Raw genomic sequence first — 27,035 nt, 5'->3', positions numbered from 1 at the left:
TATCCCCTCTCACAGCTTATCTCAGATATGAAAACTGTAAAATGAGGAGGATGAACTTTATGAAAAGCCCACCAGCCAATAGGCTGGACAGCTCTGAGCAGCAGCAGAAAATGAGGCAAACACAGTTCCTGTTAACTGGTGTGGCTGAAAACACTCCAAAGCCAGCCAGCCACAGCGAGCGGAGCCCGGGGGGAAGGGCATGGGAGACACCAGGAACAGAGGCATCGTCACACCAGTCTTACTACTATTCTTTTTATAGATCACACACAGGAAAGGCATGTTAAGAAATATGTGCTTATTTTTTTACCCTCAGTTTATGAAATCAAATCTTCAGCATTTCTCTCAGCCTCGTGGGAAAATGGGCTCAGTGTCTACCACGCACCTCGCCAGGGTTAGGGGGAGGACGCTGGGACAGCCCCAGGCCAGGGCAGCGTGCCAGGCAGAGACGAATTTGAACGAGGTCTCTGTGCCCTACCTCTGCAGAGGCCGCCCCAGTCCTCATGGACAGGACGGCGTAACCCAGAAAAGCGGGGTGGAAGGCAGAGTGGGGGGGGCCTGGGGTCACAGTGTTGGTGGCCAGCCTGCGGTGGGGCAGTGTCGCTGCACCACAGCCCAGGAAGTCTTGGGGACTGGGAGCTCATGATTTGGGTTTTTAATTAAATTCCATTTCCAGACTTCCACGGAGAAGAAAAATGATTCTAAATTCTTATAGACAAAACTTCTGAGCTGGAAAAAGAACATGAAAACATTCCGTTGAGAGTATTTACTTAGAAAAGAAGCGTGAAAATGATTCACTTGTGTTCCCCATCAGCAGAACCACATTTAAATATGATCAGAAATCTTATAAACCCCATTTTGCCTGCATTACCCAGCATGGCCCTCCCTCCCCTGTTCGCTTGTCTTGCAAGGCGGCCCCACCACCTCGCAGACGACCAACAAAACCCAGAATTGCCTCTGCCCTGCCATGATATCTCTGACGCTTCTACGGCAGCAGTTCTCTACTGCAGGTGGTCTGGCGATGCCGGAGGACGTTTTTGGTTGTCATAACTCGGGAAGGGAGTTGTGGGAGGGAGGGAGGAAGGGAGGGAGGGAGCGCTACTGATATCTAGTGGGTAGAGGCCAGAAGCTCGGCCAAACATCCCACAATGCACAGGACAGACCCCACACAGCAAAGAATGGTCCAGAACGAAATGTCAATAGAGCCCAGGGTCAGAAACACTGCTCACAAAGAGCTCACTCTGTGTTGTTAGACTGTCCTCACAGAGGTACCACTGTCACCTCATGGTACAGATGAGGAAACTGAGGCTCAGAGAAGTAGAGCAACTTGCCCAAGATCACACAGCTAGTAAGCGCGAAGCTAAAATCAAGAGCCGGGCCAGCTGGGCCCAGAGGCTGTGCGGACACACAACCTGCACCGCCTCCCCTGCCTGACTCTGAGGGAGTCCTTCAGGGCCAATCTCGTTACAGCCTTCATTAACTCTATCAGTCCGTCCCACTCAGGCCTGTGTCTTCTCCCCCTGGATCATCACAGAGGACTTCCTGCTTCCAGCTTCCCTGCTTCCCCCAACCTTCCACTGCTGCCAGAGTGACCTCAAAAACCCAGAGCTGGTCCCACCTCTACCCCCTGCTTGAAACCCTTCCATGGGTCCTTGTCGCCTATAAGGAGAAGCACAAACTCCTCAGGATGGTGTCTGTGCTCTAGGGGGGTCCTCCTTCTCCAGGCCTTCTCCTGCTTCGCAACCCCCCTGCACATCATTGAAACTGCTGTGCCATCCCCACCTCTCTGCAGCTGCTCTGTCTGCAATGCCCACCCCCACCTTCTTACCCAGTAAACACATACTGACCCTTCAAGCATCAGTCTCGGTGCCAGTTCCTCCAGGAAGCCTTCTCTGCACATCCAAGCCCTCCTTATACCATCTTTCCACAGCCTTTATTCAATGGCATGACCTTTTGCCTTTGCATTCAAGGGCAGGGACCTAGTGTTGTCTTACCTACCTCTGAGGTCTCGCCAAGTAACTAAGTGGCCACTCAGCAAGTATCAGATGAATGAAAGGTGAAATATCCTGTATGAACTGAATTCTTTCCAGACAGGGGAGGCGGGGTCACTATCTGCAGTGGAAATCTATCCCATTGAACACTGCCATTGTTAGCAAGTTCTTCCATGAAGAAGTCAGTTTCTGCAATGCTGTATAACAGGAACACCACTAAGACAGTTACCATCACCGCAACTTTGCATCCCCTTCCCCAGGCCGAACATCTCCAGCTTCTCTCCTCTTCCTAACAGATGTGGTTTCCAGCAACCTCGTGGCCTTACAGGGTGTACTTAATTACTAAGAAAAGCCAAATCACAACGGGAGAAGCTGGCCACGTGTGGGAAGATTCTCAAGATGCTACATAAAGTGTACTTCAAATCAAGGGTCTCAAGTTCTAGTGCCTATGGGCCAGGCAAGTAAGATCCGTGAAAGAGGTAGGCAGCTGGTGCTGGAAAACCGAGAGGAGAGGCTGGGACGGCCCCTGCAGGCCTGTGCCAACCCCGCATCTCCAGCATTGCTGCCATGTCGGCCAGGTGGCCAGGTCTTTGGAAATTTTTTTTTTTTTTAGAAAAGCTAAAAATTTGCATTGTTACACAAGGCTTTTGAATCTGGTAACTTTTTTTTAATTAGCAACAATGTGTGTGCCAAACCAACCACATTTGGGGGCCAGCTCTTGCTGTAGGCTGTCCACTCATGGCCTGGGCTTTAAAGAAGGAATTGCTCGAGCCCTGGCCAGTGTGGCTCCGTTGGCTGGAGCATCATCTGGTCACCAAAAGGTCGTAAGTTTGATCCCCAGTCTGGGTGTGTGCCATCCCCAGTACCAATCGATGCTTCTTCTCTTTCACATCAATGTTTTTCTCTCCTGTCCTCTCTAAAAGCGATGAAAAAATGTCCTTGGGTGAAGACTAAAAAAATTTAACTTAAAAAAAAAAGAATTGCTCAAGTGATTCCTAAATATAAGTTTTTGTATCTAGTGTTGGAAATGTGCATAGATATATTGAGGGCTGTGGACAAGGCAGAATTTAAATTTAAAGTTAAGCTAGAATACTAGGGTTAAAAATAACTTGGAGGCATAAATCACCAAAGAGGGCGAGCGAAACAGTGGGAAAACAGGGAGTCTTCCCAACCGGCATCCAAATGCAAGGCAAAGACACAATTACCCATCAACAGACCTGTCTCCAGCAAGGCCTGGAACAAGCTGGCATGCTGGGCTCTCTGCTCCTGCTCCCAGGGGAAGGCTCTGCATGTCGAGGGTCTCCCGTGCCTGCGCCTCAGGTCCAGGTAGGAGTTCTGCAGGTCACCTGCAGGAAAGGGAAGCATAAGTCTCACCTCTCTCCACCCCTTCGCCCTAAGCGGAACTAGAAATAAGGGGTCAGACGTGATGTTACTAGCTATGGGTTGGGGTGCGTTAGGGATTTGAAATTGGTACGATGCTTTTGCCTTGAGGTCACATATTCAAAGCCAAGTCCAAGGGAAATGTGCCAAAGTTGCTGATGGCTGTTGAATAATTCTGCAGAATGAGCAGCTGGCCTCGGACTAGTCCCCGGGAGGCCAATATCTAGGCCATTTTGTTGGCAGTGTGAGCTGAGGAGCAAAGCCCAAAGACCCCCAGGGAGGCAAGGCAGTAGATGTTAGAAGAATCTCCCCAAGGCCCCCAAGCAGATCAGCATGCAAGTCTGGGCTTCCAACTCAGGCCATCTCTCCTAAAATTTCATCAGTTATCGAAATCAGTTTCTTTCCCATTCAGGATATTACTATTCCTATATATCTTCCCCCTCTCTGACAGCATCGTATTTTCTGGATGACTCAGCGGTGAGAGCAGCAGCTGGGGACCAGTATAGCCTGTTCTTAAATTGAATTGCAGAAGCGCTGCCTTTCCACGTTTACCTGTCACCACCTCTAATCACTCCCTAGGACTGCTTTTACGCACACCCTATCGGACTGGGGTGTGTTCAAGATGCATCCTTTCAGTCCTCCGTGGCCTGAAACGGGAAGTTCAGCTCTGGAGATGGTGAGATATGTGGGCAGGACTGAAATACTCAATTTGCTTTTGCTGATGGCAAAGGCCCCACAGGAACTTCTGTTCCAGAAGAAACATATGTGACTAACTCTACTGCCACCCTATCAGGCAAGAAGATCCACAACACAGAGAAATTGATAAGTGCCAGACCCAAGCTGGAACAGTGGAAGACAAGACCGAGTTTTGCGACAGATAAACAGCCCATACGAGTGAGAAGATGTCCGTGCAAATACGAGCAGGCATGAAGGCAAGCTATTTGAAATTCCTTCCTTCTGTTGCAAATTACCAACATCTTCTTTCCGAATGAGTCGATTTCAAGGATTTAAAAAATAAAACCGAGCCCCGAACAACAAAGTCATTGTTCAACATTTCTGAAAGCTAATATTCAGATATTAATGGTCCAAGACAAAAGTGCACCGATGGGGAAACATTTCTAATGATTAATTTATTTTCCAATTCATTTTTATTTTCTTAGGTTGGCCTAAGATCCCATTATGAATGGGAATAATGAAATGTGAGGCTCGAAACACTCTCATTGGTATTCTTAAACTAAATCAGGTCTGCTTAGAGGCAGGCTGGGCTGCTGTCAGCTTCGGGTCTTGCTGGAATCCAGGTGGAAGGTACACTTTCTTGCATCTACCTGTGGAGGTCATACATCTCCCCATCGGTCAAGTCACAGACGTTTCCTTTCAGCCCCGTTAGAAAGAAGCCAAACATGTTGACACGAACAAACGCACAGAGCTAAATACTGCTCTCCTGAAGCTCAATACTTACAGGCTTCTTGGCTCCCGGCCCCTTCCTGTACTGTGGATGTGTACACGGACACTATTTCTTGAACCTCTGCGCACCTTTCATAATATAGCTCGATTTGTTCAGCAAGTTGCTTCTCAAGGAGGGGATTAAAAATCTACAAGAAGGCAAGAAAATCGAATGAGCAGGTGTAGTCATGCAATGCCCTTTGGCACCTGGGAGGCTGTGTCAGGCTGACGTCCTTCTCCCGCTGATCCCCCAGCTGGCTAGTTTGCAAAGGGAGGGTGTAATCCAAGGATGTGCTGGCTCTGGCCACTTCCTTCTCACTCCTTTTTGGGCCATCTTCTCCACAGAGCTTCTTAAATGTCAGGATTTCTCAGAAACAAGGCCTCCCCCTCTTCTTGCTCCCCACTGTGTGCTGTCCCCAGAAAATCATATGCATCTCCCCTTCAGTTCTCAAAGGACACTAAGTCTACTTGTGCTGAGCCAGCTGACTGGGAACCCTTCTTCCATTTTCTTCTGCTTGGCAGGCTCCTACTCAACCTCCAACAGCCAGATTCTAGGTCATCACTTTAGGGCGGCTTCCCTAATGCTGAAGCCCACCCTCCCCTGTTTGCCCATGTTCTCACCTCAGAGCTCCTGAGCACTGTGCTCCCATCTAAATTAATGCAGGTACCACATTCTTCCATGACTTATCTGCCTAAGAGAGATTGGGAAGCTCCTTAAGAACAGAGGCCTTATCTCAACTCAGTGGTTTTCAAAATGCAGATTGTGACCCATTTAGTGGGTCATGAAATCATTTCAGTGGGTTGTAACAAGCAGTGTATTTTTTTTGTAAAGTAGAACACAAAGTATCAGAGTACACTGAACATAGCAAGGGTATGTAGGTGCTCAATATATAGCAGGTCTCTCAACAGGGGTACTAAGGTACACCCAGGGGTGGTAGGGATTCCCATTTTTCCTCAATGGCTTTGTCTAGTGACTCTTGCTTTTCCCAGGACAACCCCCACAGGGTCACAGGAATCAAAGACTGCTCTTTGTTCAGGTATTCAGTGATCTCCTTACCCAGGCAGAAAAAACCACCGCTGTGAAGGCTCCTTTGTGGGGCAGCGCTGCTCTCTGGGCAGCAGCTTGCTGGCCTGGGGACCTGGCCAGCCACACCTGTAGGTGGGCTTTGGATGTGAGACCATCCACAGCACACGCAGTTCCGAATACAAGGCCCTCTAGGCCAACCGCCCAAGTGTGAGTGGGGCCCGTGTTTCTGAAGGGAGCCGTGAAGAGAACCAACAGTCTCATCTGCTGGAGTGGCTCCTCTTCTGCTACTTTAAATAACAGCATATAGAAGAAGCTTTACCAAATAACTAAGACTCTGTCCTTTCATTAGCTTAATCACTGGATAGGCAACAGCCTGATAAAAACCTACTCTATAATTAAGCCAGTGGTTATTAAAACAGAGGAAGTAAATGGTTTCCATTTTATGAGTACTAAATGAACCAAACGTTAACAGAAATCTGTTATCACGTTAGCTAGGGGGAAAGACTCAATATTAATAATGTTTGAGGACAGAGCCGATGAGAGATCCAGCTTAAATAAATCTTTTGTTTACACGGGGTTCCGGGCCCCTGAGCCACATGCCCATGAGCACCCCCAAACTTCACCTCGATCCCCTGGGCTCACCTGTGCAGGGTGTAGTGTGCGGAGGCGATAGTATTTCAGGGGTCCAAAAAACCCTGCGACGCCAGCCACATGCCTGCTCCCTCCGACAATGAAGCACCCTTCGGTGTCATTATAGTGGAGATCCTCCCGGAAGCTACAGGGAACACAAAGCCTTCATGTTTGAACCAGATTTTTAAAAAGAGACTCTTTCACCGACTTACCCCAAATTTCCACCAGCCCTTCACTCTGAGCTCCAGCAGATGAGATGGTTGTGGGGTCAGGTGGAGTTGGGCTAGGATCCCGACTCTGCTATTTACCAGCTGTGTGCCCTTGGACCAGTCGCTTAACATCTCGGAGACTGTTTTCTCATTAGTGAATTAGTTCCTCACTGAGAGGACTGTTTAAAAAATTAAGTGAAATATAAGACATAAAATGTCTAATCAAGTGCCTGGCTCACTGTCAAAAAGGACCGGCTGTCGAGATTAGTGAAATTGTTTGGAATTATTATTTGCAATTGCTGGTTGTAACTGGAGCTATTATGCTCTAAAAGGAAAAAGAAATTGGTGAATGGATAGAAGATATCTGTGGAGGAAAACCAAAAACATATCCTACTAGATAAAAACCTATGTAAACTCAGACTCAGGTGGAAGAGGCCACAGCAAGGTCAAAGGTCTTGGCCAAAGACAAGAGGTCAGCAGAGGGGACCCACTACAAGTCCACTTTGTCCTGTAAGACTCAAAGGGTCAGGAAGGAACGCTGGGTTAGCACAAATAAAATGCCCAGAGTTGCTCCTTGCAGCATGGATTACATTCACCAGGGCCTGGGAATCTCCGGGTGTTCTGTCCATGAAGGCTGACCCAGACCCAACAGGCTTGGCCGTGAGCTTCTTCACTACACAGCTTCAGAGGCCACGGGGCTCTGAGTGCTGACCTGGACAGATCTCCAAAACACACTGTTAAGTGAAAAAATAATAATAAAAGTGCAGAATGAAGTGTATACTTTTTATCTAGGAAAGAGGAGAATGGATATGTATGTGTATGTATGTGTGTGTGTGTGTGCATTTGATACTTGCATAAAAAACGTTTAGTACATACAAGAAACAAATCAGTATTTCCGCATGGCACGGGGTAAGGGAGTTAGGGGATGGAATAGATGGGGGCAGGGTTAGAAGCAAGACATCTACCTACACACCTTTTCATATAATTTTGATTTTTTAAACCATTTAAAAATTCAAATAGGAAGGTGTGATCAGAGCATATGTAAACGGAAAGGGGGAGGGGCGAGATAGGCATCAAGTGAGAAGCCGGGCAAAGAGCGAAGAGCCAGGGACTGCAGAGGGCAGATGGAAGTGGAGAGAAAGAGCAAAAAATGTCAGGCAGGTGGCCAGGAGCCTGGTGAGCCATAGGGGCAAGGGGCCAGCGGGACGCCTGTGGGGACAGGGCAGGCTACCAGAGGTTGGATCAAAAAAGCCAAGCAACCCGCGGTCGTCCCAGGAGAGGTGATGGACTGACAGTTAGCAAGGAAGCTGCCCCGTAGCAGGTACCCCTGGCTGGAGAGGAAGACGAGAGAGTGACGAGAAGGGCACTTGCAGTTAGCATCAACTGACGGCAGCCAGATGAACCCTTAGAAACACGCTTTAGACAAGCAACTCACACGGAACAGAGGCTTCCCCTCCTGATAGTTCTCTTTGCAGAATTGAAAGGCCAGGAGAAGAGACGATGGTCTCCCCTCACCCCCCTTTTTCCGGTGGGACCTCAAAGTTATTATCAGAGCTGTGAATTGATTCTGTTTTTCAAGGCCTTGGAAAGACCTGAACCATCCTCCTGAGACCACACCTGAAACTCAGTGGATGTGAAGAGATGCCTCTGCAGTGAAAGGTCTCTTAACGGAACTCCGCTTAACCAGCCCCCCAGCTCCCCTGACGGCTCATCCCTCAACGTGCTAGGTGCTTGCTTACTGGAGCCTTAGTCTTCTCATTTTATCAGTGGAGAGAATCCCAGTAGCTAGCTACAGGTTGCTGTGAGGATTAAATGAACTAGTATCTAAACAAAGCACTTAGAACAGTTCCTGGCACACAGTAGGCTCCATAACTTCATGGTTATTACTACTGACCTAGTCCAGTGTTGAACTTTTGCTACCATCTCTTGAGTTACATGCTTTTTACGAGTAAGATGTGTATGTTCCCAAGCCTGTTAATGCCAACTGTATGGTCATTTAATTGTACCATTTAATGAAATATGTTATCCAATAAAATATGGGTGGGGCAGAAATCATTCTGTAAAAACTGAGTTGAATACTTTGGGTAGACTCATTAAAATAATGGTTACTAAAAAAATGTATTGGGGAATTAGGACAACCATTTGGAAAAAGAAACCGAAGCCATCTAGATGGATTTTGGGCTCTGATAGTTTCACAAGCAGTCTCGTTTTCTTTTCACTGGAAGAAACGGAGATTGCACGCCGTTTATGCAAGATCAGAGAATATGCCAATCAAGAGATTCACACTCACAGGAAAGGCTCCACATAGAAAGAATGGCAAATGAATGTACATTTCTCCTTCTTAATTAAAATAAAATATTTAAGGTATCATTTGTAAATGATCTTTGCTTTACCTGAGGTTTTAACTGACCAATAAATTACTTGGTCCCTCTTGTGCTGGACTGTAGGTTTAGTTGTTTCTTATCATTATTGTGATATAACCAAACAGGTTTCCCCAGCATGGTCTCCAACATCTCTCTCCTCTAAAACCCTCGGCGGCCACAAGAGAAACTGCTTGTACTGTGGATGCTCAATGACCATCCATTTCGCTGACATCGAAGCTGAGCTAGACTCTGCCACAGCCCAGGACGGTCCCTTCCAAAAATGTCTGGCGTGCTGGCACCCTGACTCCTGTCTGGAGATCGGAGCCTGCCCGGTTTATTACTGCGGAGTACCGGCAGCCTGGAAGAATGTGCATGGGCGACGCTGTCCGGCAGACATCACTCGGAATCAGGAAAGAGCTGTCCCCTTCACTTAGACTAATTCTCATCTGCAGTGTCGTTTCCCCAGGACCTGCTCTAAATGCTGGCCCCCTTGGCATCTTCTCAGGCTGCCTTATTCCTCTCCTTCCCAGCACTCACCGCAACTTGTAATTTTCCATTTATTTGTGAGTGTCTTCACTGAAGAGCAATCGCCCCCACTAGGCTATTTAGTAGGGGCTGACTGTATTCAATCCAAGACTCCAGCACTGTGCCTGGCATGGGACACATGTGCTGGATGTGTGAATATATACTGGATGGAGAGACGGATGGACGGATGGATGAATTCAACACTACAGGTGTGCAGTTGCTGCCTGCCGCCAAGCATCACTGGCAGCCTCTCATTCGAGAGCGGCACCGCACTTTTTAGCCCTTAGTGAGGATCGCCCTGTGCCGATGCTGTGGGAGAGTGCTACCACTGCGTGTGCATTTTAAGAACAACTGGAAAGGAGGTTAAAAGGCTTCCCTTGGATCACCTATGAACATCTGGAATATTCAGTTCACCGGCTTGGCCCGCTCTGAAAGTGGGATTCCAAACATCCGATCACAGGGGACCCTGTGGGCCCGGTGCTACCTCTTCGGTTGCTCTGTTGATGGGGGAGGTTCCAGGGAGTGGGGCCGGGCCGCTGAGGTGGTGGTGAGGGCACCCTTGGGTCTGGACAATGCCAGGGTCCCCAGTGGAGGAGTCGCTTCAGCCTCTACCTGGGATGTAGAACTGCTGTGTCCCTGGCAGCCGGTCCGCATCTCTGTAATCTTCTGTGACCATCCTGATTTGGTCTTCTCTTAACATGGTGACATTTTGTTCATCACAGATTCCTTACATTAATTTTGATTATAAAAAAAAATTGTAGGAAATGTTATTTACCATGATTACTGTCATGAGATGAATTGTGCACCCCTTGAAAATTTATATGTTGATGTCTGGGCTCCCAGGGCCTCATCACGTGACCTGATTTGGAAATAGGGCCATTGCAGAAGTGTAGTTAGTTAAGAAGAGGTCATACTGGGGTCTTGAATCCCATGTGACTGGTGTCCTTATAATCGGAGGACATTTGGACAAAGACAGACATGTGCACGGGGAGAATACCACGTGAAGACTGGAGTTATGCAGCCACAAGTCAAAGAACCACCAGGACCTAGGAAAGGCACTGGGATCAGACCCTTCTCTGGGGCTTCAGGGGGAACACAGCTCTGCTGATACTTGATGCTGGACTTCCAGTCTCCAGAACTGCGTGACCATAAATTTCTGTTGCTGAGGCCGCTTGGTTTGTGGTACTTTGTTCCAGCAGCCCCAGCAAACTAATACACTACAGGGTTTTTGTAATTTTTGCCTCTCTCACCTCACCCTGACCCCAGCCCTGGATCATACTGTGATCTAGGATGGAGACATCTATGATTCACCACGTCAGCCTCCAGATTTCTAGGATTTAGGAGAAAAGGAAGCTCTTACATAAAAAGACAAAAAAGGGCCCATGAAATTCAATCGGTTGTCATAAATGTCCTGGGGTTGGAGATGGGTGTCAAGGGAGGCAGGGGAAGGTACTACTCTAGACTTCATATCCTGAAACACAAACCCCTAATTTCTGCTGCCTCCTTAGCGAAATAGGGCAGTCAAGGGACTTCCAAAGAGCCACAGGCATCTGTTCGCCCAAAGCAAACTCCTCAGAGGAGAGCCCACGGCCACCTGCCACACAGGGACACTCAGGCCCGCCCACTCCTGTGGGGCGGGTGCAAACCCACTTGGTGCGCTTGAAGACTTCTCTTCTGGTCTGAAGCCTCAGTGTCCACGCTACAATATAGATATCAAGTTATCACTGACCTTTTCTTTGCAGGCTAAGACCACTTCTTCAGCCTTTCCATATAACTCTAATCCTTTAATCGGGCCATAAAAATAACAATTGTTCTACGTACCCAGGGCCTAAAAGGAATCTGTTTGGTTTCACTGTAAACAGGAATGGCAGGCGGTGGGGAGGGGAGGGGAGTAGAGTAGATGCCCTTTTACTCCCCTGTCTCCCCACTGTTTGCTTTCCTTTCTGTAATGACTGGCTTTCAAGGACACGTGGGTTGTGAGGGGACTTTGAGTGAATTGGAGCCTGTTTGGAAAGGCAGCTCTGTGCTTGGGGGGGTCAAATGACCACAGGAAGGAGGAATGACCCGCAGCCCCGCCCAGCCCAAGTGCCAACATTCCTGGCACACTTATGAAAATTATACATACGAAACTGGTCATTATTTTCTGTTCTTCAGACTGTCCTTAAGCATTTCATTATACATTCATTTATTATCAAGCTATGATGAGGTATCTCGAGTTCCTAAAGAAGCTTGCCCTCTGGTTCTGCCACTATAAAACCCACTACTATACAGGGATAAAGAAGCAAATTCAAAATAATCATGCAATACAAGGCAAGGGACCCAATTCTCGGTTTCTGTACCTCTTGTAGAGAACAGTTCTATAAAGATGAAAAGTTACACCAATATCAATAGTTGCATACATTTCAAATTTAGATTATGAACATAAATATGAAGACTGTCTGCTTTTATGCTTTATACTAGGCCAACGTTACCAACCATTCTCAATAAGCAACATTAATATTTTGATTTATTTTTTGAGAATCCTTTGTAGAAGATAATTTTCAAAGAAAATGAATTACACAAAGTGCCACGAAAGAAAGAATTTACAATGAGATCTGGAGAGAGGAGTATTTTCTCTTGCTTAGAAAAAAGGTTGTGGGGGAAGCGGGGGAGTTTGCGGACAGTAAAAAGGAAGAAAAAAAGTACAAAGACCAGCCACAGGGCAGACTAGTACATGCTTGGAAAAGCTGAACGAGGAAGTGTGGGCAGAACATTAGGGTTGAGGGCTAAGGCATGAAGATCCCTTAACCTCCACGCAACAAGATTTTGAATCGGAAGAAAGATCGCACTTACCTAATGGTCTGATTGTGGTGGCTTCCCAAATCCTGTCCGATGCTGGTGGTCACTACTATCTGCGATGGGAGAGAGAGACAAGAATCGGCTATGCCTCAGCGCCCCACATCCTAAATACAGTCCTGGGCATAAGTTAGCCAAAACGTGCTGCATAGTCTTTTGCTTGATCAGTTTCGGCAAAAATAAATTTAACACTTTACTAGCCCTGTGTCTATTTTAAGACTTAATAAATATAATCTCTCCAAACGACTTGTGGTAAAAAGACCTATAAAGCAGTTTCACCCAGTGGGTGTCAAGGTTCATTTGGTGGATTTGTGCTTCAAAGCTTGTCATACAGAAAGACAAGGAAACGTGTAAGATACAAGGAGTTTCTGAAACTTTACTTGAATTCTACGAAAGCCTTAGGGAGGAAAACAAGATTGGCACTGAACTTTCTCTATGCACTACTGTTTCCCCGCCTCTTTCCCTAAGCACTGAGAAGCTGCGTCACTGTCATTTCCATGGTGACGATGTTTCTGTCCTGGATGTTATCCGCTGTCATTAGTTGTCCCACATTCTTCTCGGTGTCTTGGATTAGGACATAAACTCCTGGCATTAAGGGGCTCTTGTCATTCTCCCAGTACTAGCCCAGGGCCAGGGCTGACCGAGCATGTGCTGGCCCAGCCAGGTTCTCAAAGACGCGTCTACAGAGCTGTGTCTGTGAAAGGCAAACTAACCCGGAAAAGCCGACCCAGCTCAGCCACGTATAGTAGGAAGAAAATGACTCAAACCAGTTGTTTCTCTAAACCAACCATCCACTTTAAGTCAATTTGTCCATTTAGTCAAAGCAATGAATATGGTAGTCCCATCTCAGAGGTGGATTTTGTGTAGAAAAACAATTAAGTATTGTTCTGGGACCTATATTTTTTAGGCAGACCAGATGGAATGGAAAAAAAAATCTTTTTTCTTTCCACCCCATCTGGTCTGCGTAATTCTTCTCTCCTGCTTGATCAGATCATGTGCTCTGCCATTGAATTCCTCTCTTTAATTAAGAACTACTTTGATTTACAATTCTTCTGCTCCAAAAGCTTCCAGGAGGCCCTGCTGCTTTGCAACTAGAAATCTAAATTCCATGATATTCAAGATTTTCCACATTCCAGCCCTAAAGACAGTTTTTTTTCTTCGATTAGTGTCCTACAGTCTGCAAATTTCTATTCTGGCCAAACTGATTTATCCTCTCCCCGCAGTGCTGGGCTAAAATGCTCCCCACACTCTTCTCCATCTCAATGCTGCCCATCCGCAGGATCCTTCTCTGTGAATCCTTCCCCCCAAGCATCTCAGCATCCCAGCACCCCAGCATTCCAAGAAGCGCTTCTCTGCGCTTCTCTGTGCTTCTCTGCGCTTCTCTCTTCTCTGAATCCATATGAATTGTTTGGCAATGAAGCTCTCCTCAGGCCATCCCTTCACCTGCTTAATGTTAATTCCCTAAATAGTCTACAAGCTCCTGGAGCACAGTGCCTTACATACAGCAGGTGCAAAATATGGCCTGGGATTTGCTCTGATGATCTCACACCTGTCTAAGTGACACAGAGAAGCTGACCGTCTTAGGAGAAAAGCAGCAAGCAAGCTAGAATGCCATCATAATCGTCACATATAAGAAGCTGAAACAGGGACCACAGCCCCGTCACCTAACGTCGTTAAAGAAGCAAACTAACGTACAAACAATCCCAGCTACCATTTCACAGACTCTTCTCAGGAAAGCAACAAGGACTGACCTGATTTCCTTTCTCTTCAGAAAAAGGAAATGTGATAAACCTGGCCACAAAGGGAAGGCTGGGTATCATCTAATAAAACACAAGACAAACACGACGTCTCTTCCAGTTTTGTAGCCAGAAAATCACAAATCAATAAGAAAAGCTGATGAGAAAATGAAGTCACCAGAAGAAAAGTAGCATACTGACATTGTGTAGATTGAAAGATGGGATTGCCTTTCATTCTAACAACAGATTTGCCGTAATCCATAAACTCTGCATTACGACAGCTGGAAACAGTTATGCATAGTGTTTTATAGTTCAAAGTAGATAAAGACCCTCCGTCCCACCAGAATTAGCACTTAGGTTTGTTAATTATTATTTGCCGGTTTATGCCAAACAGAAGCAATTGTTTCAACTGCCAAACACAGTCAAACCATTTCTCGACTCAACTAATAAATTTCCTGAAAAAATAAAAGTTGTAGCTCGATAACACTATATAAACCTGGCTGATGTTGTTTTACCATTTATCTCCACAAAGACTATCTTGCCAGGGGAAAAGCACTGAATTCTTCAGATAACTGTAGCTATATAGCTGGCTATTTTATTTACTTACTCACAATATGGTCAAAAGCAGCACTATAAAAGCCAATTAAATGGAATGGGATTCTTATGATTTAAACTTCCATCTATAAAAGTTTGATTGAAAAAGTGTACAGCTGTAAAGAGTTTATCATTTACCACAAATTTGTTTTTAGAGATTTGCTTGCTCCCTGGCTTTTCAGCAATGCCGAACTACAAGCAATGACGCTGGTGTGGTCGATGGAGGAGAGCACGGATACCTGGCCTCCGTTAAACGAGATATCCAGGCGAAACCACTCCTTCAAAGGTAGGGTGAACTTAGTTTTCACAGCAAGGTCTTCTCCTTTGACAAGATGCATCTGAATATGCAAGAGGCCTAAAAGGAAAATTAAACATTATGAAAGTGACAAAAAACACCCAGGAGTGAATGAAGTGGCCACCCCTTTGCAACAATGGTCCTAAGGAGCTACCAGACTAGACTATGTTCCTTCTTCCTTTAAACAAAACAAAGCAAAACAAAAAATCACATAAATGCATTCCTTTGTAAAGAAGACAGTCATTGTAAGCTTCCGGAAAAAAGTTTAACCCGAAGCCCACATTTGAAAACCATCACTCTCACTCAGTTGCCACGTTGACAGTATCTGCCTTACTCTAGACAGACATAGTGGCCCATAGTCAGAGCATATGAAATGACAACATATCGTTTTCAGATTCTGTTTCACACTTACCCTCTTCGGTAAGAAATACAGACGGTGTGCCGTACATCTCATTGGAGTCCACGAAGTACAGAATCCCGCAGAGACTGGCCTTGCAATAATGGAGTAAATAAAGCCACAATGAAACAGTAAACCTAGAAGAGTGAGGGGGAAAAAATTCTGCAGATTGATATCCAGGAACAGGTAATTATAGTTAACAAAGACCAAGTAAATTGCTTTCTTCCCAAAGAAGGGATGAATATGGCTTCGTGTTCATCATGGGAGATTAGCTCACACAGTTTGATCTTTGAGACAAAGATAGTTACGGTAACTGGAACAGACAGGAGTTAAGCACCATTGTACAAAACTAGCAGACGCTCCAGCTTGCACCTCAAAGTCAGTTTCTGTGCCCTACGAGAATCTCATGTGCCTGCCGTTCGAATTCTTGATGAAGGCTTATAAAGCCAGACACAGAATGAAAAGCTGGAGTTTAATAAGAGGCGATTTGATAAGAAGCTACTCTAATTTTGGTGATTAAAAGAAAAAACATAATTAGGGCTTTTTGAGCAATTTTGTTTCTTTCAAAGATAAAAGCATAAGGTGGAAAAAAAAAAGCCATAAGCTGCAAATGGCTTCACTATATACTAACTGGGACACATATATACTATTTTAAGGCACATATTAGGTTGCATATCACAGTTCTGGCTGACCGATATGGAACAACTAATCTAATTGTTCCATTTCTGGACTGGGGCTATTTTAGTTGAAAAAAAGCTTTTGTGTATCTGTGATTTGTGGAGGGAGAATAAAGTAACAGTCATCAACTTAAGTAGGACAGATTTAGCCAAGATAAAAGATCCACCAATCACTCAGCAAATACTTGCTGAGCACTTGCTTGGTGTCCCACATTGGCTGAGTGACCAGCAGCTCAGAGATGAGGCACTGGGCGTAACTGCATTTTGCCGGTGAAAGAGCAACCGAGGCCAAAACAAATGCCAAAACAAACGCACAGAGTTCTTTCTATCACCCCAGTAACCAATTCACAATTTGGGGTTATAGGGCAAGTGGCCTCAGGTTCTTTGGGGAGTTAACCAAATAAGTTCTTTAGAATATTCTGGGCTTTGTAATGTGGCCTCCAAACCAGTGGTATGATGCACAGACAGATGGTGCCACACAGCTCCCTCCTGACCCACCCAGCTGAGCAAGCTCATGAAGATAAGTTATTACAAGGAAGCTTAGCAAGAACATACGCTCAGTAAAATGACTCAAGATCTTTCTACAGCCAGCAGCATGGGAAGAATTAAATCACTCTGCTAAATCCATCCAGTCTGAGGTGCACCAGGAACCGTTTTTAGCATCTTTAATTCAGCAGAAGGGGGAAAAAAAACCATATCTGGGTTTTGCTGAAATCAACAAAGATCAGAAGTGGTGAGATTTCCAGCAGCTCACCCAATCTTCCAGGACAGAAAAGGCAGGACAAAGCCTGCCGTCTGGGCTGGCTGTGGCTGGCCGCACTTGCAGCCCTGCCAAGGCCTCAGGCTCCAACTCCTTGCACCCGCCTCGTGTCTTTCCTGGGGCCATGACACAAAGTCTAAGGCAAGTTGAGAGTTGCTAAGTGCAAGAATAACTCAAAAATGCTGTGAGGTGTTTGGGCCCACAAATTCTGCCTAAGCCATGTAGGTCTCAACGTTTTTACAAAGCCAGTGACAAAAGGTTTGTCCTGTTAAAGGAATCCACCAGCCTGCTCTGATGCTCAGATTAAGAAAAAAAAGCATGTCCCCCCCACCCCCCACCCCTGCCCCCCGCGCCTGCCCGTTCTTACACAGGGTAGTCTATCCGCTGGTGTCGGGTGGCCTCCAGCTCACGGTTCCGGAACCTCGGCAACGTCTTCACAATGCCTGTGTTCTCTCCACTGGAGGCATAGACAAAGTCCAGGAGGGTGACCACGTCTGCAAACGACAAGACGCTTGCCTTTCAATGATCTCCGGAAAAGCACTGCTTCCCGAGTCCATTCCTCCTGGAACCCTCTGCCTAGCTCCACTCCAACCCTGAAAGGTCTGCAGGTATTACCAAACACAGAATGCATGTGTGTGCCAGGCACCCCTGCCAAGCACTTTACAGAGTTATCCCCATTAGTCTTCATAGCAACCCCGTAAGGTAGATTCTGTTATTCGTCCCATCCTACAGAGAAGTGCGAGGCGTAGAGAGGGAAGGCAACTTGCCTCAGGTCACACAGCTAACATGGGAGAGCCGACGGTCACGTGTCGAGCTCACCTTCCCGGTGCTCGACCATTTCCCATGCTGCCTTCCCAACATTAAGAAAAGCATTTTGAATTTGTGTCATGAGGGTAAGTGAACACTTGAGTAGCGCACTGCATGGTCCACACTGCTGCAAAACGATAACTGAATGGAAAAATACACATAGATTCATTTCCTCCTCATTATTGTCCCTGGTTTACAGATGAGGACATGGAAGGATAGCTTCCAAAATAATAACTAATATTTATTTAACAGTTAGACTGTGCCCAGGCAGTACGCTAAGCACATTTCAGAAAAAATCTCATTTAATTGCACAACAATCTAGGACATGGGGTCTATTATTATCCCCGCTTAATACATGAAAAAACTAAGTTTTAGAGGAGGTTGTATAATAAGAGGAGGAGCTGGGATTCAAACTCAAGCAGTTTGGTTTCAGAATCCATGCTCTTAAAATTGCAGGATTTTCTCTTCTTCTGTGTAGACTTTCCTAATATAGTCAACACCATATTTAGCATATGCAAATATTACTAACCATACTCCTTAAAACTAGAGAGAGCGCCTTCTACTTTACTTTGCAAATGTGGGAGAATTCTGTGGCTCTGGAAAAAAGGGTGTCCGTAACAAATTTTAAAGGGAGAACAGAGTTATTTCATCTGTATTGAATACCTATTGCTTCAAACAAGGCTAATGTCAATTTCTTATTTCCTATGTCTCCCTACCCCAAAGAGAAAGGAATTCACTGAACTCAACCTGTTCAACCTGATAAAAATCAGTTTTGATTTTCTTTAAAATGCTCCTTGGTTGCCCTGGCTGGTATGGCTCAGTGGATTGAGTGCTGGCCTGTGAACCAAAGGATCACCTGTTTGATTCCCAGTCAGGGCACATGCCTGGTTTGCAGGCTAGGTCCCCAGTAGGGGGCATGTGAGAGGCAACCACCACACACAGATGTTTCTCTCCCTCTCTTTCTCCCTCCCTTCCCCTCTCTCTAAAAATAAATACATAAAATCTTTAAAAAATGTTTTTAAATGCCCCTTGGTTTAAATGTCCAGATTAAATGGTAGAAACAATCTATTTCTCTGGGCTCCTTGGAGACAGAAGGGTTGGTTTCTATGCAGGTTACCAAGTGCCAATAAGGGCACAAATTATGGGAGGCTCAGCCTGGGATGCTGAATACCCCAGCTCTCACTTCTCTATTGGAAAAAAATGTTTTATTATAGAGAGAGGTACCTCTATTCGTTATCACTTGGAAATCAGAGGAGCAAAGTTTTCATAATCTCAGACTTTTGTGTGTATAGCTAATAGAATTAAGCAAGCCAAATTTCCCCCAGTGCCCACCAATCTATCTGTTCGGTTATGCAGAGATGCATTCAAAACCCAAAAGGGTGGAGTATCCCTTCCAACAGAAACACTTCAAACTTTTTTCTTTATAACTTGAGCTCAGTTTGGGCACATTAGACTTGCTGGCCTGTAATGGGGGCAGGGAGGGGGGATTGCAAGTGATGGTATGGCAAGCATGTCTTCGGAATCTGGAAGGAAAACAAAATCACCGAGAGGCTGAGACCAGCCCAGGCCTGGTTTGGCCTCCACAGCGTTGAGTGGAACAGGACAGATGAGATGGCCATGTTAGCCCCCCGCCTTCCCAGGAGGCCTGCTGCTAGTGAGTGCTGTTGAGTTATCCTGTGTGTATTAGAAGCAGTTATCAAAACAAACAGGATTTGATGTTCCCCGACCTGACTCCCGTAAAGAGAGGCTTCACAAAGGAGATTTCCAAAGGGAAAGGAATGAAAAGTGAATGCTGATGAGCCTCTCCCTTCTTTGGGGATCAAAGTAAAGCAGGCTGAGCAGAACTCGCAGGCAGCAAAGGACAGTGGAGGGAAAATCTAAGACCCAAATATCTAAAATCATTTTACAGAACATATACCTTCTGTCACCAACAAAACCAAAGTGATGGTGGTTTCCCATAAAACCGGGAGCTTTGAGAGTTCTGTGATTGGGAGTTCTATTGCAATTGTCCCTCGGTATTATGGTTTTTACAGTTAATTAGAAATAATTAATGAGAATGAAATTTTGTAGCAGGAAAGGACTTCAGAATTCATCTAGCCTAGGAAGACATAGAGGCTTATTTTCTAGTAACTGATTGTGGCTGCCTGGAGTGCTGTAATTTGGTAGCAATGGCTCTCCTAGGCATAGAATGGGGAATAACAACCAGTGTCAATCACCTAGAAAGAAGTCACAGGCAGGCCCTGACTGGTGTGGTTCTGTTGGTTGGGCATCATCCTGCAAAGCAAAAGGCGCTGGTTCAATTCCCAGTCAGGGCACACGCCTGGGTTGTGGGTTCGGTCCTGGTTGGGGTGTGTGTGAAAGGCAACCAATAGATGTTTCTCTCTCACATTGATGTCTCTCTCTTTCTCTCTTTCTCCCTCCCTTTTCTTCTCTCTTAAATAAAATCTAAAAACAACAACAACAACAACAACAAAAAAGGAATTCACAGGCAGGAAGCCTAAGGTCCAAAGAGGTAAACTGGCTTGCCCAATTTCCTCCAGAATGTACGCTCAGAGAGAGCAGGGACATCACTCTATTCATTGTCCATTCCCAAAGCCCAGAACAGTGCCTGCCACTCGAGAGAGGCTCCAGAAACATTTAGTGATTGAGTGAATGGATAAACTAACAAATGAACATTGTTGTGGCCAAGTCAGGATTTGAACCTCTCTTTGGCCCAACCCATTCCACAATTCTATAATGTGCCCCATGCTATCTAAGCCAAATAATAGTCTCTTGTCTTCCAGGTCCTTCCCCCAAGTTCATTTCTTTGGCTTTTCCGGAATGAGGAAGTTAGACAGGAAAAAGGCACCATCATGACATAAACATAAAATGCCGGGAAAAAGTTCAGGTTCGTCTCTCACCCCCTTGAGTGTTTTATTTCCTCCACTTTTAGAGCAAGAAGAGGCATTAGACATCATGCAGTGCAAACTCTTTTCTTCAGAGACAAGAAAAGTGTTAGGTGTTGTTGAAGGTTCTATAGCTAATAATAGACCCAGGTATGACTCAAACCTGGTCTCCCCCTGCAGACCAATGGGCTTTTTCTTAAACCTCATCACACGTCACAAGGCCTCCCTGAGGGCTAGGGCGGATATTCAGTAGGCATGCCCCTGTGACGCCACACTGGCTGTTAAAAACTGAAATATGCCCACATTGGTTAGACAACTGGTGCGGCCTTGAACCTCCAGGGCCCCGTCACCCACCACCCACCCTGGCCTCTCCTTCCGGGCTCAGCAGGGACCTCCAGCACCACCCTGTTTCAGCATTAGGGCTAGCACCAGGGGACACAGCCTGAATCCTGCTCCTCGCCCCCACCCCTTTCTGGTTGTTAGGTACTTTGAGTATCACCCTTGAGGGAGGTGGCTGGGAGGGTAACACAGCCCACTGCCCAGTTCAGCTGAGTGATCAGAGCTGTGACACAGAACCTGCTCTGGGAAAGGTCCCGTTGCCCCGTAACAACCCCCCACTCCGATGTGTGTCGAACGCGTCACGATAATCTGGCTGAGATCCTCAGCCCATTTGTGGAGAAGTTAAGAGATAGTCTTATTGCAAGGAATAACTGTGACTATAAATCTATAAACAGAACCTAGAGGACAATATGCTCAGATTTCCCAACCTGGAGAAGGAAAGCTAGAGCGCAGGCAACTCAATATGCTTTGCAAACACAGAACATTAAAGAGACAGTGGTGATCGGAGGCATTATTTTCCTTAAAGCCACAGGCTGAGACAAACACTGTACTCCCTAGAAAGCAGGATCTAGGACAGAACTTCCCCCTAAAAGGTGCCAGGCAGGCAAGTGAGTGACTAAGACAGTCTGTAGAATATTCAGTACTAGGAGTCTTAAGAATAAAATAACTCCACTCCCAGTAATTTTTCCTCCAGACTTACCTACATGTGTGCACCAAGACACACGTACAAGGATGTTTGGCGAAACCTTGCTGTGAATGGTAAAAGACTAAAAATGACCTGGATGACCATCAACAGGAGACAAGTTACATTGTGGACGGTCGAGCAGTGGAATGCCAAGCAGCTACCGAAAGGAGTGAGGTTGTGTAGCGTGTACTGATACAGAAAAATCTCCACTGTACTGAGCATGAGTGTGGGACAGAACTTATAGTGTTCTTCCTGCGTGTATGCAGAGACGGGCCATCAAGGTAACGTTTACAGGTGCAGAGAACATTTCTGGAAGGAGACAAGAAATGAGTGTTACTGAGTTTGCCTCTAGGAATGGCACTGGAAGAGTATGGTGGGGGGTGGGGGGCAAAAGCCCTTTCACATTCTCTGAAGTTTTTAAATTGGGGACATGTATTACTGTCCTGGCTAAAAGAGAGGAGAACAACATTCTCCGGCATTCTGTGCAGGCAGGGAGAAGGAGCTGGCCACATTCAGAGGTCTCCCCACCCTGGGCCGCCACGAACGTTCAGTCTGCTTCCAAGAGACAAAGTCCAGTGGGTGAGGAAAACAGGATGATTCACATGGGTAAAAATTCAACTTAAAAAAAAGGGTATTTCTTCTAATTTAGATCCTGGGTTAGGACTGTATTAGCATATTTCAGCAAAAGACGGAAATAGCAAAGTCAAAGGAATTAGGAAGCCTGGACTCCAGTTAAACAATCACGGTGAGCCTGGGCTTCTCCTCCATAAAGAGAAGATGAGAAATAATACCCTTTCCCATGGGCGTATTACGAGGCTTAAACGAGACAATGTGCATGGGAACAGTGTTTTGAAAATCGTAAAAGGCAATGCAGAGACGAGACATTAATTAGTGTTCTTACAGAAAAATTCAGACTACGTGATTAACTCGGGGAAAAACAGGAACTAAGTCTTTTTTTTCTAAAAGTGCCAAATATATGGTTCTTATAATAACAAAAAGTATCATCATGTCATTGATTTGAATAGTCCTGTTGCATAAACTGATATTTTCACAAAGACAGTAATCTGGCTTCAATATTTGACTTAATCTTCTTAGTTTGTTATAATGGAATTTTGTTCTAAGAAGTCATTCTTCCAATCCAATAGATCTGCAGATGAGAATACATTTTTAGTGAAAGGAGAAGAGAGTGGCAAAGAAGGAAACTGCCATGCTCCCCAGGTTCTGAACTAAGAGGAAAGGTTAGGAAAACGTTCACAGAGGGAAACACTGGAGCAGAATGTTTAACACTCCTTGGTGAGCCTCCAACCTGCCTCTCTAGTCTGATTTCCTGAATCGCCCAACTCCGCTTGAGATTCTAACCGAACAAGTACACAGCTCAAGTGCCGCTCCTCTGTATGTCCGCCCTGTGGTGGACACTGGTGATCGACCCACATGGCTCTCTCCCTAGGCACAGCCTCAGCCTCAGAAGCCTTCTCAACCCCACACTCGAGGGGGCCACACCACACCCATCACTCGGGGTCGACAGGCAGGACAGAACCTCTCTGCCATCCCTCACATCAAGGGAGCCCCCATCAGGCCGTGCCCACCTCTGTGCGCCACGGCTCATGCTTTCCCTCCTGCCTGGATGCCCTTCCCTCTGTTCCTTTTCCACCTATGAAAACTCTACTCATCCTTCAAGTCTCTGTTCAAATGCCACCCTCTGTGAAGTGTAGCGAAGCACTGAACACACAATGACTACTCAATAACTGTTATTCAATGAACGAATGAATTAAATTAGTAGTCCCATGGCATCACCCCACAGTGTAGACTCATAGTTAAGTGTGGCATCTGGGAACCAAACTACTTGGGTTCAAACCTCAGCTCCATCACGAATAGCTGTGTTACCTTGGTCAAGCTACACTACCTCTCTGAGTCAGTTTCCTCCTCTGTAAATATGACCTAGAACACCGGGCAGATCTAAATTAGGTACCCACCAAAAGCACTTCGCACAGTGCCCGGCAGTAATGGAAAGTAACTGTTCGCATTGGTAGCTTTATTTGCCTCTTGCATAACTGCCTAAAGAGAGGGAAGCCTCATGCATGTCTGCATCTTTGAGTGTGCAGATTTAGTAAGGAAATTGGTACATAGTAGGCACTCGATCAACCTTTGTTTAATCGAATTAAACACGACACACGCCCTACGGGGTGGTGGGTAACAACAGAGGGCTGGGGGAGCCAAAGGGGAGACTTAATTTCTGACTGTGAGGAGAAGGAAGGAAGGAAAGGAAGGAGGGAGGAAGGGAGGAAGGAAGATGTCTCAAGGGGGCACTGGGGAAGGGTTGAAATCTGAGCTGGCTACTGAAACATGGGCATAATTTTACCAGGAAGACAAGGCAGGCGGCAGTGGAGCGGGAGTCAGGGATGGCAGCTATCCCAGGTAAAAGGACCTAGAGTAGCCAAAGCATAGGGGTGCAGAATCAAACCAATGAGACTCAGACTACAAGGGCAGGCGCGCAGGGTGAAGGTGAGCTCATGTGCAAAGGAGGCTCGCTGACCAGGAGGCTTCAGCCTTAGCCAGGACAGCCCAGATGGGCTCTACCTGGGAAACCGCAGTGTATATGTATGTGTGTGTGTGTGTGTGCACGTGTATGTGTGAGCGTGAGCCCCAGGGAAGGCACACAGCCACTGCCTACCCCCACACGCTCCCTAACGATGCTGTCACAGTGCGATGGTCACACATAAGCATGAGACAGAAAAAGGGCCTTGCCCGTTGGCTAAAGGCATTCATTCCTGTCTCCTGCCTCAACGGACAAGCAGTCACTGCATCCCGACACGTGCGGGCGCTGCACTAGGCACCAGAGCAACACAAGCCAGGCCCCTGGCCTTATGGAGCTTGTGTTGCTAGGATGGAGACACTCAGCCAGAAAAAAGAATTAAATACAGTTCACAATGTTCAGTGGCACTAAGGCTATGAAGGAAACAAAGGTGACAATCACGGGGTGGGGTGGCTGGGGGTGGGGCTGCTGTCTCAGATAAGGCGGGCAGGGTAGTCGTGCCTGATGAGGTGACATTGGTGCAGAGGTAGGAAGGAGGTAAGAGAGGTGAACCAGGGAAGAGAATCTCAGGAGGAGGGAGCAGGAACACAAACGTCCCAAAGTGGGAATGAACTTGGGATGTTCAAGGAGATGCTAACAGGCTCATGTGGCTAGATCTGGCGGGCCAGAGGAGCATGGCAGGTGATGGAGCCGGGCAGGGCATAGGGACAGATTCCACAGGCCGCAGGAAGGGACATAGGCTGACCTTTTATAACTTCTATGGGAGTAACTGCCTGTAGGAGGTGATGTTACCTGCTTGCTATGGCTGCTGTGTGGGGGAGGAGGCAAAGCTGGGAGGCCACCTGCAGACAGAGTGCAGACAGTGGCTTAGACCAGATGACAGCAACACATGTGGGGAGAGGCGACTGAACATGCGTGCGAGTCTGAAGATGGAGGCAACAGAACTAGCTGGCCTCCCCCAATAGGACGTGCCGGGAAGACCAGTCTGTCGGCCTACAGTTACTGGCCTGGGTGGGTGATTTCGTTCTTAGTGAGTTCACCCATGAGGCAAGCACCTATGTGACAGGTGAGGGACCACAGCTAAGGCCTGGTCCCCTCCTCCAAGGGAATGCACAGCAGTAAGTGGAGTGGCAGGCATGGTGTGCCGGGCCACCTATGGCCCATGCACCTGGAATGCAGCAGGAACAGGTGCCTGGAATGTGGCAGAAACAGGCACATCAGGCAGCAGGTGAATAAGCCAGGGCACACACGTGTCCTGAGAAGCTGCCCGCTTCTGACCCAGGGTAGGTGTATGCCACAGCGCCGGGCCAGAGTCTGCTGCACTTCTACTGGAAATCAGACCCCTGGCCTGGCCGAGGGCGGGTGCAGGCAGAGGGGACACGCCGAGGGCTGTGTGCGCGGGCACACACTGGGTGCCCAGCCTCAGCCTTTGGCGTGGGGTTACTCTGGCCACGCTCACACAGCCTCTGTGCATGGGGACTTTGGCTCGCTCTCTTCATAAAGGAAAAGGAAAGCAAATCAGGCGGCACTTCAGTTCAGCTGCAGAGCCCTCGTAGGAAACCAGGGGCTTGACACAGAAAATGTTCCCCCACACCCGCCAACAGTGCTGGCTGCAGACCGGGACCAGACATGAAAGGCGCCCCCACGGCTCCCTAAAGCCATCTTGTTGTTCCGACTTGACTCTTCTTCATCAAGAGTCCCTGCGAAGAACAAGCCAGAGGCCTGGCCTCTGTCCACCACACAGCCGATGACAAGAACAAAGGTCACGGACACTTTTCACAGAGCTGCTGCAGACGCTCTTTTGATTTGGCTTTTCAGGAGAGGGAGCAAATCACAGCCGCGCAAGCAGAGCTGGTTTTGAGGTAACACAAAGCGCCCCCCTACGTTCAGCGACTTTGACTGTTAGAAAACATTTTCCTCTGCGTTACGCTTGTATTAGATTGGTTCTCACCCCAAAAGTAACAGCCTGAAGGTGGGGAGAAAAACCCAGACCCTGTAAATAGGGGAAGGGACAAGAAAAGAAAGAGAAGACATTTCAAGGGTATGGTCAGGTGTCCCAAGAACTCAGCCAGCTCGTAAATGACTTCATTTGAAAACTTCCAGCTTGCAGTTCAGCCATTCCTTAATGAGGAATGTGATTTGGCCAAACATGAAATGGAATCATTAAGCCCTGACAAAATCAGAGGCAAAGCAAAACTGCGGCTATGTGTACTCGGTGCCTCCTTCTCCTGAACAAATGGGCCCCCCACGTGGAAGGCATTCCAGACGGACACTAGTGTGCGCGTCTGCCTGGCAGAGAGATGCACAACGATCATCAAAATGCACGCAGCTCAGCGATATCAGACGTTTAATTACCACCCCCCATCCAACACACACATGCAGGAAGGGAATTTGCCTTCTGCTTCTGCGTATCTCTTACTTAAAGCACCACTCAAACATGGGATAAACCAGACACAGGACACGGCTATTAAACCAAAATGTGGGATGAAACTGCACAGAACACCGCACATACACGGAAGCGCCTGTAAAAGGTGGTGGCCTCTGGGTGAAGCCCGTAGTCGAGCTCACAGTACTAGCTCCACACCAGTTTCCCGGTTTGGGTACCATTCTCTAGTTATGGATGATAAGCCACCACGAGGGGACTCTGGGGGAAAGATACGCAGGACTCGCTACCATTTTTGCAACTTCCTGTGAATCTATGATTATTTCAAAATAGTTTTTTTAATGCCAAATGTGTTGATTCTATGGTAAGTGGCTTCTGGCTAGCTACAGTTTGTAGCTGCACAGGCCTTTAAGTTCTCATTATATGCGTGGCTGTTGTGGGGCTATTCAGGAAATATTCACTGGCATTGTTCTCCCCATGTCCTTAAGTCACCTTGCCCCAAGCCAGTCCCCTCAAAGATGAGGAGGTGTCAGGCCCTTCCTGT

General features: G+C 46.9%; 1 protein-coding gene across 2 annotated transcripts in view; it reads right to left on the bottom strand.

The window, feature by feature from the left end:
- The window catches only part of SEL1L3 (SEL1L family member 3), a 95,773-nt gene that overhangs the window by 54,269 nt on the left and 14,469 nt on the right, over positions 1-27,035 (bottom strand). For both annotated transcript variants that reach the window (XM_045182767.3, XM_024573608.4), the window contains exons 3-9: positions 17,227-17,353; positions 15,438-15,559; positions 14,970-15,085; positions 12,398-12,456; positions 6,481-6,613; positions 4,828-4,960; positions 3,206-3,334 (exon numbers count right to left, since the gene is read on the bottom strand). In XM_045182767.3, the coding sequence (XP_045038702.2) occupies positions 3,206-3,334; positions 4,828-4,960; positions 6,481-6,613; positions 12,398-12,456; positions 14,970-15,085; positions 15,438-15,559; positions 17,227-17,353 (819 nt within the window). The remainder of the gene's footprint in view (positions 1-3,205; positions 3,335-4,827; positions 4,961-6,480; positions 6,614-12,397; positions 12,457-14,969; positions 15,086-15,437; positions 15,560-17,226; positions 17,354-27,035) is intronic.

Source organism: Desmodus rotundus, chromosome 4 (assembly GCF_022682495.2).
Source record: "Desmodus rotundus isolate HL8 chromosome 4, HLdesRot8A.1, whole genome shotgun sequence".
NCBI classification, from domain to species: Eukaryota; Metazoa; Chordata; class Mammalia; order Chiroptera; family Phyllostomidae; genus Desmodus; species Desmodus rotundus.
This window is presented reverse-complemented; position numbering and strand designations above follow the sequence as displayed.